A 15,588-nucleotide genomic window follows, 5' to 3' on the forward strand; every position below is an offset into this window, starting at 1 on the left:
TACCATAGACATTTTCACAATATTTCTTCTTCCAATCCATGAGCATAGAACATTTTTCTATTTCTTTTTGTCTTCCTCAGTTTCTTTCATGAGTACTTTGTGGTTTTCTGAGTACAAATTCTTTGCCTCTTTGGTTAGGTTTATTCCTAGGTATCTTGTGGTTTGGGGTGCAGTTGTAAATGGGATTGACTCCTTAATTTCGCTTTCTTCTGTCTTGTTGTTGGTGTATAGAAATGCAACTGATTTCTGTGCGTTGATTTTATATCCTGACATTTTACTGAATTCCTGTATAAGTTCTAGCAGTTCTGGAGTGGAATCTTTTGGGTTTTCCACATAAAATATCATATCATCTGCAAAGAGTGATAGTTTGACTTCTTCTTTGCCGATTCTGATGCCTTTAATTTCTTTTTGTTGTCTGATTGCTGAGGCTAGGACTTCTCGTACTATGTTGAATAGCAGTAGTGATAGCGGACATCCCTGACGTGTTCCTGATCTTAGCAGAAAAGCACTCAGTTTTTCCCCATTGAGAATGATACTTGCTGTGGGTTTTTCATAGATGGCTTTGATCATATTGAGGTATGTACCCTCTATCCCTACACTTTGAAGAGTTTTGATCAAGAACTTGTCAAATGCTTTTTTAGCATCTATTGAGAGTATCATATGGTTCTTTTTCTTTTATTAATGTATTGTATCACAGTGATTGATTTGCGGATGTTGAACCAACCTTGCAGCCCAGGAATAAATCTCACTTGGTAATGGTGAGTCATCCTTTTAATGTACTGTTGGATCCTAATGGCTAGTATTTTGGTGAGAATTTTCCCATCTGTGTTCATCAAAGGTATTGGTCTGTAATTCTCTTTTTTGATGGGGATCTTTGTCTGGTTTTGGGATTAAGGTAATGCTGGCCTCATAAAGTGAGTTTGGCAGTTTCCCTTCCATTTCTATTTTTTGGAACAGTTTCAGGAGAATAGATATTAATTCTTCTTGAAATGTTTGGTAGAATTCCCCTGGCAAGCCATCTGTCCCTGGGCTCCTGTTTGTTGGGAGACTTTCTTTTTTTTTTTTTTTTTTTTTAAGATTTCATTTATTTATTTGACAGATCACAAGTAGGCAGAGAGGCAGGCAGAGAGGGCAGAGAGGGGGAAGCAGGCTCCCCGCCAAGAAGAGAGCCCGATGCAGGACTCGATCTCAGGACTCTGGGATCATGACTCGAGCTGAAGGCGGAGGCCCAACCCACTGAACCACCCAGGCACCCTGTTGGGAGATTTTTGATGACTGCTTCAATCTCCTTGCTGGTTATGAGTCTGTTCAGGTTTCCTATTTCTTCCTGGTTCAGTTTTGGAAGTTTATACATCTCTAGGAATGCATCCATTTCTTCCAGGTTGTCGAATTTGCTGGCGTATTGTTGCTCATAAGTTCTCTGGTGTTGGTAGTGATTTATCTATAATTCATGATTTTATTTATTTGGGTCCTTTCTCCTTGCTTTTTGATAAGTCTGGCCAAGGGTTTATCAACCTTATTAATTCTTTCAAAGAAAAAGCTCCTAGTTTCGTTGATTTGTTCTACTGTTCTTTTGGTTTCTAGTTCATTGGTTTCTGCTCTCATCTTTATGATTTCTCTTCTCCTGCTGGGTTTAGGCTTTCTTTGCTGTTCTTTCTCTAGCTCCTTTAGGTGTAGGGTTAGGTTGTATACTTGAGACCTTTCTTGTTTCTTGAGAAAGGCTTGTATTGCTCTGTACTTCCTCATGTCCCACAGATTTTGAATAGTTGTGTTTTCATTTTCATTTGTTTTCATGAATTTTTTCAATTCTTTAATTTCCTGGCTGACCCATTCATTCTTTAGTAAGATGCTCTTCAGCCTCCATGTATTTGAGTTCTTTCCAACTTCTCCTCTTGTGAATGAGTTATAGTTCCAGAGCATTGTGGTCTGAAAATATGCAGGGAATGATCCCAAACTTTTGGTACTGGTTGAGACCTGATTTGTGACCCAGGATGGGATCTGTTCTAGAGAATGTTCCATGTGCACTAGAGAAGAATGTGTATTCTGTTGCTTTGGGATGCAATGTTCTGAATATATCTGTGATGTCCATCTGGTCCAGTGTGTCACTTAAGGTCTTTATTTCCTTGTTGATCTTTCACTTTGATGATCTGTCCATTTCAGTGAGGGGGGTGTTAAAGTCCCCTACTATTATTGTATTATCGTCGATGTGTTTCTTTGATTTTGTTATTAATTGGTTTATATAGTTGGCTGCTCCCATGTTAGGGACCTAGATATTTAAAATTATTAGATCTTCTTGTTGGACAGACCCTTTAAGTATGATATAGTGTCCTTCCTCATCTTTTATTATAGTCTTTGGCTTAAAATCTAATTTATCTGATGTGAGGATTGCCATCCCAGCTTTCTTTTGATGTCCATTAGCATAGTAAATTGTTTTCCACTCTCTCACTTTAAATCTGGTGGTGTCTTTGGGTCTAAAATTAGTTTCTTGCAGATAGCATATTGATGGGTTTTGATTTTTTATCCATTCTGATACCCTGTGTCTTTTGATTGGGTCGTTTAGTCTATTTACATTCAGGGTAACTATTGAAAGATATGAATTTAGTGCCATTGTATTGCCTGTTAGGTAACTGTTACTGTATATTGTCTCTGTTCCTTTCTGGTCTATTACTTTTAAGCTCTCTCTTTGCTTAGAGGACCCCTTTCAGTATTTCCTGTAGGGCTGATTTGGTGTTTGCAAATTCTTTTAATTTTTGTTTGTGCTGGAAACTTTTTTTTAATTTTTAAATTATTTTTATTTATTTATTTATTTATTTGACAGAGAGAGAGAGAGATCACAAGTAGGCAGAGGCAGGCAGAGAGAGAGGGAAGCAGGCTCCCCGCTGAGCAGAGAGCCCAATGTGGGGCTCGATCCCAGGACCCTGAGATCATGACCCGAGCCAAAGGCAGAGGCTTTAACCCACTGAGCCACGCAGGTGCCCCGTGCTGGAAACTTTTTATCTCTCCTTCCATTTCCAATGATAGCCTAGCTGGATATAATATTTGTGGCTGCATATTTTTTCTCATTTAGTGCTCTGAATATATCACGCCAGTTCTTTCTGGCCTGCCAGGTCTCTGTGGATAAATCTGCTGCCAATCTAATATTTCTACTTTTGTATGTTACAGACTTCTTGTCCTGAACTGCTTTCAGCATTTTCTCTTTGCCACTTAGACTAGTAAGTTCTACTGTTAGATGACGGGGTGTGGACCTATTTTTATTGATTTTGAAGGGGTGTTCTCTGTGCCTCCTGGATTTTGATGCTTGTTCCCTTTGCCATATTGGGGCAAAGTTCTAAAAAAGGAATTGATAGGATAAGTTGGTTGGAATAAGAAGAAAAAGAAAAAAAAAGGTGTGGGGGAGAATGTGCTCAGGCTAGAGACTAGAGCAAAGCCCTATGCTAGATTTAGGGTATATTTTGATCTGTTAGAAGAAATTGTATCCCAAAATTTTTTAGAAGAAAAATCTCTATATGTATACAAAAAATAAAGTTAGATACAATGAAGTGTATAATATGACTATAATAATGAAGGTTTAAAAAGATTTTTTTTTTTTAGAAAGGTATTGTTAAGATAAACAGTTAACGTTAAAAGAGGAAAGAGGAATAGTTTTAAAAAATTAGAATAAGAAAAAAGTAAAATAAAAAAAATTTAACTTTGCAAGACTAAAGGATCATGGGGCGAAAGCCATGAATTCCATGCATTGTTTTCCCCTATCTCTGGAGTTCTGCTGTTCTTATTGAGCTGTGAGCTTGGTCTTGGCTGGATGTGCTTGCTGATCTTCTGCAGGAGGGGCCTGTTGCAGTGATTCTCAAATGTCTTTCCCCAAGCAGAATTGCACCTCCCTTGCCAGGGGCCAGGCTAAGAAATCTGCTGGAGTTTGCTCTCAGGAGTTTTTGTTCACTGAACGCTGTCAGTAGAGCTCTTTCAGAAAGTGGTCGATTTTATGTTCCTAGAATTGCTGCTCTTCTTGTCTTTGTTCTCTTGTTGAGTTTGTAGGTGTTCGGAATGGTTTGATAACTATCTAGCTGAACTCCTGCAACCTGATGTTATTTTAGTCCACTACTCCTCTGCCATCTTGCCTCTCTCTGTCCAGAAACCCCAGACTTTTTTTTTTTTTTTAAGATTTTTTTTATTTATTTGATAGATCACAGATAGGCAGAGAGGCAGGCAGAGAGAGCGGGAAGCAGGCTCCCTGCTGAGCAGAGAGCCCGATGTAGAGCTCGATGTCAGGACCCTGAGATCATGACCTGAGTTGAAGGCAGAGGCTTAATCTACTGAGCCACCCAGGCGCACATGCCCTGAAACCCCAAGCTTTTTTTTTTTTTTTTTTTAAGATTTTATTTATTTATTTATTTGACAGAGATCACAAGCAGGCAGAGAGGCAGGCAGAGAGAGAGGAAGGGAAGCAGACCTCTGGCTGAGTGAAGAGCCCAGTGCGGGGCCTGATCCCAGGACCCTGGGATCATGACCCGAGCCGAAGGCAGAGGCCTTAACCCACTGAGCCACCCAGGCGCCCCAAACCCCAAGCTTTTAAGGAAAGCTGCTAGCATGCCTGTGCAAACTTTGCCCTGGGGAAGACATTACCTTTATTACTCTGGACAGCAAACATACCTGCCCTTTGTCCTGAAGGAAAATACGTACTTGTCTTCGAAAGCTGTGCACCATACAGACATCCTTGAAGAGATAGTCTAGAACAAAAGTTGCCTCTGTTTGGAAGAAATGTAGAAACACAAGAGACCAAAAGAGAATTGGGTTTCAACCAGAAGGATAGAAGAATATATCCTTTTTGTCTTGCCTTCGACTTGTTCCAGTCTTCCCAGCATTTTTTTCCTAGATGACAGAAAACTAGATGATTTTACTCTTCTTTGTCACGTATATCTCTCTTTCCACACATACCCATACACTCTGTCATACTTTTTGAGGATGGAAGGAGGTAGGTGTGTGTGTGAAATTTTTTCTTTTTCAGGCAGACTTTTCTTTTTTTTAAGGCTTTTTTTGTTTTTTAATATTTTACTTATTTATTTAACAGAGAGAATGAGAGAGAAAGAGAGCATGAGAGGGGGAATGGCAGAGGGAGCAGCAGACCCCCTGCTGAGCAGAGAACCGGTTGCCGGGGTCCATCCCAGAATTCCAGGATCATGGAGTTCATGAATTCATGAGCTTGAAGGCAGTCACTCAATCAACTGAGCCATGCAGCTACCCCAGGCAGACTTTTAAGAAAAATAAATGCCATATGTTGAGGCATATGTGTACTGAAACAACGTATTTAAAATTGTTTCATTGGTTGCTTTGTTACTGACTTGAAGGCAGTGACTACCTTGGTTGTCCTTTTTATTTCGAAGGTGTAGCACAGCACCTGACATGGAGGTGACACTCACTGGGTCCTTACCTGTTTAATCCAAACTCTTAGCCCTTACATTCCCAACAGTGTTGCCTAGGTTTGCTTATCTAACCACCCCCACCCATACTCCAATTCTCTAGTGCAGTGTTTCTCAAAATACAGTATAGAGGGGCACCTGGGTGGCTCAGTGGGTTAAAGCCACTGCCTTCGGCTCAGGTCATGATCTCAGGGTCTTAGGATTGAGCCTGGCATCCATCCGGGTCTCTGCTCAGCGGGGAGCCTGCTTCCCCCCTCTCTCTCTGCCTGGCTCTCTTCCTACTTGTGATCTCTGTCAAATAGATAAATTTAAAAAATAAAAATAAAAATAAATACAGTATACATACCACCACTGGGGTACTCTGGAGCTCTCTAAGTGGTGCATGGATGGACATTTTTATTTTAATGTGTTGAATTCAAAGATACCAGATTGCTTATTTTGAAAGTTAGGACATTGGTTGGGACAAAATGGATTGTCAACAATGAAAATGGTCCTGCTATATTTTAGGGCACAAAACATTTCTCCCTGGCCATGTTGACCTGAGAAAGATGGGAAAGTTAGCATCATTTTGTGTTCCCCGCCCTTTATATTGCTTGGTTGGAAATAAAAATACTGTTCCAAATGCCCTGAAGTGAGGAGATGTAGATAGAATTCAAGTTATAAAAGTCAAAGCTACAGCCAGAAGAAAGTGTAGTAATAAGTTCACGAAGTTGTAATGTCCAGAATCAGAAAATATTTCATCAATTCGCAAAACTTCATTCGTTTAGTGTCAGATGTGCCAGTTGGGGGTTCAGACCCTAGCTTGAGAATACATTGTGGAGCGAAAAAGAAGAAAGTTCCTTTTCTTCACAGCACTTGCTGTCCAGTGGAAGAGAGAACACATGGACCAAATATTCAGCCAGATGTACAGGTGTAAGCCTGAGAAGTACAGAGGATTAATGAGAGCCTATATAATAGTGATTTGAGGGGCACCTGGGTGGCTCAGTGGGTTAAAGCCTCTGCCTTCGGCTCAGGTCATGATCCCAGGGTCCTGGAATCAAGCCCGGCATCAGGCTCTCTGCTCAGTGGGGAGCCTGTTTCCCTTCCTCTCTCTCTCTGCCCGCCTCTCAGCCTACTTGTGGTCTCTGTCTGTCAAATAAATAAATAAAATCTTTAAATAAAATAGTGATTTGAGCGTGTGGGGAATAGACAGCTCTAAGGAAATGATGCTTTATTTGAGATTTGAAGGATGAATAGGTGTTAACTTTGCAGGAAGGAAGGAAAGACCTTTCTAGGCATGTGGGGGAATATCTTGAGAAGGAGCAGAAGTGAAAGGAACTGTCAGGTTCCACTGTGGGCAGAACTAGGAGAACATGGTTTAAGATGAAGCAGGAGAGGGTGCCTGGGTGGCTCAGTGGGTTAAGCTGCCTCCGGCTCGGGTCATGATCTCGGGGTCCTGGGATCGAGTCCCGAGTCGGGCTCTCTGCTCAGCGTTGAGCCTGCTTCCCTCTCTCTCTCGCCTGCCTCTCTCTCTGTCAAATAAATAAATAAAATCTTAAAAAAAAAAAAAAAAAAAGAGATGAAGCAGGAAAGAGCCAGCCTGTGCAGGGCTTTGTAGATCATGATAAAGAGTTTTTTAGTAGGTTTTTAAAAATTATTATTGTTTGGTTTTTAAATTAAAAATACAATATTTATGTATTTTAAAGATTTTATTTATTTTTGAGAAAGAGAGATAACAAGTAGCCAGAGCAGCAGGGAGAGGGAGAAGCAGGCTCTCCAGTGAGCAGGGAGCCCGATGCAGAACTCCTAACATTCATCTGCCTGTGGACACTTGAGTTGCTTCCATACCTTAGCTGTCATAAATAAGGCTGCAGTAAACATAGAGGTGCATATATCTTTTTGAATTAGTGTCTTTGTTTTCTTTGGGTAAATACCCAGTAGTGGAATTACTGGATCATAAAATAGTTCTACTTTTTAATATTTGGGGAACTTCCATACTGTTTCCCACAGTGGCTGTACCAGCAGAGTGTGAGGGTTCATTTTTATTCATATCCTCACCAGTGTTTGTTACTTCTTGTCTTTTTGATTGTAGCCACCTGCCAGGTGTAAAATGGTATCTCATTATGGTTTGTGTTTGTTTCTCTGATTATTAGTGATTTCTGAGCATCTTTTAATATATCTGTTGGCTACTTGTATGTCTTTGGAAAATGTTTATTCAGGTCCTCTGCTCATTTTTTTACTTGAATTATTCGTGGTTTTGAATTATATAAGTTCTTTGTAGATTTTGGATATTAACACTTATCAAATATATATTTGCAAATATCTTCTATTCAGCAGGTTGCCTTTTTGTTTTCTTGATGATTCCTTTGCTGTGCAAAAGCTTTTTATTTTTGTATGGTCCCAACAGTTTATTTTTGCTTTTGTTTCCCTTGTCTGAGGAGACACATCTGATCAGCACGGGAGTTTTGATCTGCTCTGTTTCTGACCTGGGCCGGTTCATCCCTCCTTGGGCAACCTGGTGGTCCCCTGCTCCTGGGTGGTCACCATACTGATGCCAAACTTAGTGCGGATACCCAGTCGGCATAGCGCACCACAGAACTCCTGGGCTCAAGCAATCCTCCTCCCTCAGCCTCCCGAGTAGCTGGGACTTCAGGCGGGCACCACTGCACCCAGCTGAGGAGACATACCTAGAAAAATGTTGCTAAGGCTGATGTCAAGAAAATTATTACCTAGGTTTTTTCTTTTATTAAAGTTAATTATTTTTAAGATTTATTTTTATTTATTTATTTATTTGGGAGAGAGAGAGAACATGAGAGGGGAGAGGTCAGAGGGAGAAGCAGACTCCCCGCTGAGCAGGGAGCCTGATATGGGACTTAATCCCAGGACTCCAGGATCATGACCTGAGCCCCCCAGGTGCCCCTAGGAGTTTTATGGCTTCAGGTCTCAAATTGAGGTATTTAATTCACTGTGAGTTAATTTTATTTATTTATTTATTTTAAATTTGACAGAGATCACAAGTAGGCAGAGAGGCAGGCAGGGTGGGGGGGAGCAGGCTCGCCATCAAGCAGACAGCCCAATGCGGGGCTTGATCCCAGGACCTTGAGATCATGACCTGAGCTGAAGGCAGAGGCTTAACCACCCAGGTGCCCCACTGTGAGTTTATTTTTATGTGTACTGTAAGAAAGCGGTCCAATTTCATTTTTTCGCATGTAGTCGTCCTGTTTTCCCAGCACTATTTGTTGAAGAAAGTGTCTTTTCACCATTGTATATTCTTACTTGGTAGTAGGTTAATTGACCATCTAAGCATAGGTTTGTTTCTGGGCTGTTCTTTTGTATTGATCTATGTGTCTGTTTTTATGCCAGTATCATACTGTTTTTGAATACTGTAGGTTTGTAGTATCTTTTCAAATCTGGGATAACTTCAACTTTGTTACTCTTTCTTAAAGATCACTTCGGATATTTGGGGTCTCTTGTGTTTCCATACAAATTTTAGGATTATTTATTCTAGTTCTGTGGTAAATGCTGTTGGTATTTTGTTAGAGAGTGCACTGAATCTGTAGATTACTTCAGGTAGTATGAAAATTTTAACAGTATTGATTCTTCCCAATCCATAAACATGGCATATTTTTCCATTTGTTGGTGTCGTTTGAATTTCTTCCATCAGTGTTTCATATTTTCAGATTATGGGTCTTTCATCTCCTTGTTTAAGCTTATTCCTAGGTGTTTCAGAGGTTTTTTTTTTTAAGATTTTATTTATTTGTCAGAGAGAAAGCAGAAGCACGGAGAGCTGCAGGCAGAACAGGCAGAGCAGGTAGAAGGGAGAAGCAGACTCCGTGCCGAGCAAGGAGCCCGATGTGGGGCTGGATCCCAGGACCTTGGGGTCATGACCTGAGCTGAAGGCAGATGCTTAACTGACTGTGCCCACCAGGATCCCCCTTTTTTTAAAATGGTGATTGCCAAGGGGTTACCAAAGAGCCAGAGAGAGGGGAATAGTAAGTTACTGCTTAATGGGTACAGAGTTGTTATTTTGCGGGAAGGGGGCATTTAAGTAATCTCTACAACCATTGTGGGGCTTGAACCCACAACCACAAGATCAGGAATTGAATGCTCTACTAACATGTACCCCAGTGCTTATTACTGATGCAGTTGTAAATAGGATTGATTTCTTGTCTTTCTGCTACTTTATCATCAGTGTATAGCAGTGCAACAGATTTCTGTATATTAATTTATATCCTACAGCTTTAATGAATTTATCAGTTCTCATAGTTTTTTGGTGGTTTTTTTTAGCCAAATACGGTATGTCATCTGCAAATTGTGCCATTTTTACTTCTTTCTTATGAATTTGGATGCCTTTTATCGCTTTTTCTTGTCTGATTACTGTGACTAGAACTTCCAGTACTATGCTGAATGAAAGTAGCAAGAGTGGTCATCTTTGTCTTGCTCCCAATCTTAGAGAAAAGGCTCACTTTCTCAGTATTGAGTGTGATGTTAGCTGTAGGCTTTTCATATGTGTCTTTTATTGTGTTGAGGTGTGTGCCCTGTAAATCCCCTTCGTTGAGAGTTTCTGCCATGAATGGATATTGTATTTTGTCAAATACAGTGGCATTTGCTGAGATGGTAATACGGCTTTTATCCTTTCTCTTGTTAAAGTGATGTATCATGCTGACTGAATTACAAATATTGAATACCCTGGCATCCCTGGAATAAATCCTACTTGCTTATGGTAAATGACTTTTTTTAATATATTGCTGAATTCAGTTTGCTCATATCTTGTTGTGGATTTTTCCATCTGTGCTCATCAGAGATACGACCTGTAGTTGTCTTTTTTGGTAGTGTCTTTGTCTGGTTGTCTGGTTTTGGTATCAGGATAATGCCGGCCTCGTATAGTGAATTTGGAATTGAGAAAAATAGATGTTAACTCTTCTTTATTTTTAAAATTTTTTTTAAAGATTTTATTTATTTATTTGACACGGATAGAGACACTGAGAGAGGGAATACAAGCAGGGAGAGTGGGAGAGGGAGAAGCAGGCTTCCGGGAGCCTGATGCAGGGCTGAATCCTAGGACCCTGGGATCATGATCTGAGACGAAGGCAGGCGCTTAACAACTGAGCCACCCAGGTGCCTAACTCTTCTTTAAATGTTTGGTAGAATTGACCTGTGAAGTTGGTCCATGACTTTTGTTTGTTGGGAGGTTTTTTTTTTTTTTAAAGATTTTATTTATTCATCTGACACAGAGAGATCACAAGTAGGCAGAGAGGCAGGCAGAGAGAGAGAGAGGAGGAAGCAGGCTCCCCGCGGAGCAGAGAACCCGATGCGGAACTCGATCCCAGGACCCTGAGATCATGACCTGAGCCGAAGGCAGCGGCTTAACCCACTGAGCCACCCAGGCGCCCGGGAGGTTTTTTTTTAAACTACTGACTGAATATCAGTAGTAGTACTCAGTCTGTTCAAATTTACTATTTGTTTCTGATTATTTTGGAAGATTATATGTTTCTAGGAATTTATCCGCTTTCCAGGTTGTCTGATTTGTTGGCATATACATATTCATAATATTCTCTTAAAATCCTTTGTATTTCTGTGGTGTTGGTTATTTCTCTTCATTCATTTCTGATTTTGAGTCCTGTCTCTTTTTTGTCCTGATGAGTCCCGCTAAACATTTATCAGTTTTGTTTTATCTTTTCAAAGAATCAGTTCCTGGTTTCATTGATCTTTTCTGTTTTGCTTTGTTTTTTTAAGTCTCTATTTCATTTATTTCTGATCTAGTCTTTATTATTTCCTTGTAGCTTTTAGCTTTGGGCTCTGTTCTTTTTCAAGCTTTCAGGTGTAAGGTTAGATTGTTTGAGGGTTGTTTTGTTTTCATTTTTCCCTAAGAGAGGCCTGTTTTGTTACAAATTTTCTCTTAGAGCTATTGTGGCTGACGTCTGTTTGCTTTCAACCCCGGTTGACTGCAGTGACTCCGTTTTCCTGCTGTGGGCTTGCTGGACAGAGTTCTGTCTGTGCATTGTTGAGGAGTCTGTCTGAAGCCTCTCCAGATAGATGGGGTCCGCAGTCATGCTAGCTGTCTGCACTTAGTCTGTCTCCCCAGCTTCAGGCCCACCAAAGGTTTTGTTTGTCCTCTGCCACCTGAGAGGTTTTGGTCTGTGATTTGTCTGTTTCTCCCTGCATGGCTGGCTACAAGGTTTGGTGCTGGAAGTGTGCATACTGATTTATGTGGTTATCTTCCCCTCTCCCCAGGGTAGGAGTCACTTTGGAGCTCCTGAAGTTAAGCCCCACTGGTTTTCAAAGCCAGATGTTATGGAGACTTGTCTTCCCAGTGTGGGTCCCCTGTGCATGGGGTGTCTCGAGTAGGTTCCGATCCTCTTGCTGTCTGTGCTTCTCAGTGTCTCTGCCATTTGTCACTCTCCCCCCGGGGTATTGGTTTTCACCCACGTCTCTGCTCCTCCTACCCCTTTCAAGGTGGCCTCCTCTCCAGGATGGTCTGTTCTGCCAGTCTTCAGGTCGTGTTCAGAGTTGGTTGCACAGATGAAGCTGTTAGCTTCGTGTGTCTGACGGATGAGATGAGCTCAGGGTCCTACTACTCTGCCATCTTTCTCACAGTGCACACACATACACTTTTCAGCCGTTTGTTGAGCCAGGATCCAAGTAAGAGACATATATGTAGGCTCTTTCTCTTTACCTTTCCCCCCATCTGTTGTTTTTACCTTATTATTTAATCTTCTCTGTAACTGTGAAAAAGATAGTATTAGTTCTGTTTACAAAGGAGGAAGCTGAGGTCCTGAGAGGTTAAGGAATTTTCTTAGCATCACAGAGTTAGTGAGTGCCTTTAGCTGAAAATCAGCCCAAGCTTATCTGTCTCCGAAGCCTGTGTGCCTTTATGGAGTTAAAAGACTGGATTTGGGCACCTAGATTTGTCATTTGGTTAAGTGTCCCAGCTCTTGATTTCAGCTCAGGTCATGATCTCAGGGTATGAGATAGAGCCCTGTGTCAGGCTCTACACTGGGCGTGGAGCCTGCTTAATACTCTCTTTCTCCTTCTGCCTCCCCTACCTTTCCAAAAAAAAAAAAAGACTTTGGATTCAAACTTTGACAAAACAGAGGAGTCTTTCCCATGACATTTTACTAGCTGTCTGCCCTCCCTCACCCAAGTGTTTATAGTCCAAGGATTCCTGAATGAAATCAGGTGGCTAAGGAGCATACTAATTTTTGTCTAGTTGCCTATATATAAGAGGAACTTAGGGCTCATCTACCCCAGGGAGTGAGAGGAAATCAAGGGGTGTTCGTCCAACAGCTCCCAGTTTAACCAGAGCAACTCCAGAAAAGTCCTTTTCTTTCTGCTTCCTCTAACCTCTCTCCTAAGAGAAGTTCGAGGTTGCAGCCATAGTGGACTGAAGGGCACTGTTCACTGCAGTAACCACTAGGCACAGGTAGATATTTCCATTTTAATTTAAATTATTTAAAATTAAGTAAAATTGAAAATCAGTCCCTCAGTCACACTGCCCACATTTCAAATGCTTAGTATTCACATGTGGCCGGCCAGTGACAGCTGTATTGGATCCTGCAATATAGAACACTTCTATCATTGCGGAAAGTGGTTAGTCCTGAAACGTAGTGTGTGGAGGTAGTCATGTGTGTTTCAGCCTTATGTTAAAATTGTGGGGGCAGCTTTCAGAGTGATCCCAGATTTAAATTATGAAGTTTGAGAGTAGGGGGTGGGAAAATGCCAGGCCTTGGGACCCTGAATAATGAGCATTTTGTGAGGTTAGAACAGTGAAAATAAGGGGGAGAGATTCCTTATAGCTACAACAAAACCTGGTGCCTTTTTCCCACCTGCCAGACCCACAGTCCACACAAAAATCACAAAGATTGCCAGAAATCCTGGATGAATGATTGCTTTTATCTTTGTAGAAATGTAGATTAATCTTACCACAAGCTCTCCCTATTCGTTGAGTGACTGGTTTCAATTTGGGTCTAAAAGGTGAGGGGCATTCATTTATTTTTTTCTGAGTATAATGGTAACTCTAGAGCTTGACTCTTAAGATTTGTGAATTCTATTTCAACTCTTTAATTTTTGTATCCCCTTACTGGGGTGCTGTCAAAGAGAAAGAGAGCCAGACATATGTTAAAGGTAGCAAGACAGATTTCATTTAGAGAGACTGCAGCAGAAATTGAGTTCAGATGTACTGAAACAAAAGGTAAGAATCTTTTTATTTATTTTTCAAAGATTTTATTTTTTTATTTGATGGAGAGACAGCAAAAGAGGGAATACAAGCAGGGGGATTGGGAGAGGACAGGCTTCCTGCCAAGTAGGGAGCCCGATGCTGGATCCCAGGACACTGGGATCATGACCTGAGCCAAAGGCAGATGCTTAAGGACTGAGCCATCCAGGCACCCCAAGAACCTTTTTAAATGCTGGGATGTACTAAAGGAAAAGTACTGAAGATGTTTGGTTGGTCAGTGTGATTGGGCCATCTGTGTTTGCTAATTGATGTTTATCAAAGTTAAGACTTCTACTGTCCCACAGAGACTGGGAGACAAGGGCCCTATTCTTCCTGATTACATTTCAAAGGGATGGCTCCCCAGTTCTTGAGAAAAGAGATTTCTGGGTTGTAGAAGATCTATATCTCAAGGATCAGAGAAGAGATTTATAACTGCAGGTTTTCTAAAGTAAATGCTCTAAGCAAAGTGAAGTCAGGGACCTATAGTCAGGTTTACGGGAGAACAAACAGTAAGTTTTGAGGGGAACATTCAGCCTTCTCAGGCAGGCATTTTAAGGGGGTAAGGGTGATCCTAGGGACATGGCCTTAAGCTGATAAAAGCTTTGTGATGGGAGAAGTTGATGGAGTTGTTTGTCCTGAGAGTTTGCAGTTCTCAGTACCTGGATAACATTTTATATACAAAATTTCATGACCTGGACATTTTGGGGAATGATGAGGCTGGAATTTAATCCCTTCTTGGGAGGGGGAAAAGAACCTTCAGTGAAGGGAATAAGGCATTGTTTGGGGAGCTGTCAGGAAGTGGACTTACAGGACCTGAGAAAGCTGCCTTGGATTTTATTTTGTTATTTAACTCCCAAGATGAATAGTATGAACCAGTGTAATCCACAGGAAAGTGAGAGGTCACTGTTAAGTGTAAAATATAAAAAAGCTTCTTGGAAGAGGAAGAACTTGAGCTGAACCTTGAGGAATGATGGGTAGGCTTTTCTTGGTTTAGCATTTTATTATGGTATATCTGTGAAACCCCATCAGATTTCCATAAAAATAAATTACAATCTCATAATTGGATTAGTTATTTTTAAATATTTTTCTTTAAAAACATGGCTCAAAGTAGGTATTTCTCTTACTTTTTTGACTCTAGATTTCTGGATTGGTTTTCAGCCAGATCGCTTCAGATTAACATGTTTTAAAGAGCCTCCACATTTTTGCACAATCATTTCTCTGCCTAAAATCTTCCAACCCCCACCTGCATTATGCACCTTCAGGGAATTGTTTATCCTTCGAGACGCAGATGAAGTAGTGCCCTTTCTTTGCTCCTGTAGTACAGTATTTTCTGTTTTTTTTCTCTCCTATTATAGCTCTTAGTTTGTTGTAATTTGTTTGTAATGTCAACCCCCAGTATAGCGTCTGGCCCCTAGAAGATACCTAATGTTTAATTAATAGATGTGGTTAAATAGTAAGCTCTGAAATGTGTTTTCCATTGTTAAAAACTCAGCTATCTTACGTGCATAGGTATAATACGTATTTGTTAACTGAATTTTTATTTGTTCTTAGATGGCATTAAGAGGATCTGTGCCAGTGACAGTTATACCTCTTCCTGGAGAGCAAGTACGGGTTCAGGGGGTCATCCAGACAGCTCAGTCTTCTGTAATTCACCCACCACACACACAAACGGTACAAAAATTCAAAGACTTAGTGGTTGAGAGAGGAGACTTTTATACCCTGAGTCTCTGGACACAGTGAAGTTGCTGTATTGCAATATTATAAACCAGGATAATAAAGTTGTCTTAGAAATTAGATGGTAGGACAAATGAGGCAAATAGAAAAGTTTGCGAATTTCTATTTTCATGTATAGACTGCACAGTGAAAAAGTAAGACAGTTTGGGGAGAAGTTACTGCTCAGAAATGAGACCTCCTTAAGGGAAAACACCTTTTTGTCCCAGTGGTATCTTTCATGAAAAGGAGAATCTGAAGCAAGGGTGA

General features: G+C 40.8%; 1 protein-coding gene across 3 annotated transcripts in view; it reads left to right on the forward strand.

The window, feature by feature from the left end:
- Positions 1-15,588, forward strand: part of ATF1 (activating transcription factor 1) — an 89,030-nt gene that overhangs the window by 40,834 nt on the left and 32,608 nt on the right. Inside the window, exon 1 of one of the 3 annotated variants that reach the window (XM_032348200.1) lies at positions 15,145-15,279. The exons of the other annotated variants lie outside the window; for them this stretch is intronic. Coding sequence (XP_032204091.1) covers positions 15,160-15,279 — 120 coding nt within the window. The 5' untranslated portion in view covers positions 15,145-15,159. Of the gene's footprint in view, positions 1-15,144; positions 15,280-15,588 lie in introns of those variants that run through there. 3 annotated transcript variants of the gene reach the window in all.

Source organism: Mustela erminea, chromosome 6 (genome assembly GCF_009829155.1).
Source record: "Mustela erminea isolate mMusErm1 chromosome 6, mMusErm1.Pri, whole genome shotgun sequence".
NCBI classification, from domain to species: domain Eukaryota; kingdom Metazoa; phylum Chordata; class Mammalia; order Carnivora; family Mustelidae; genus Mustela; species Mustela erminea.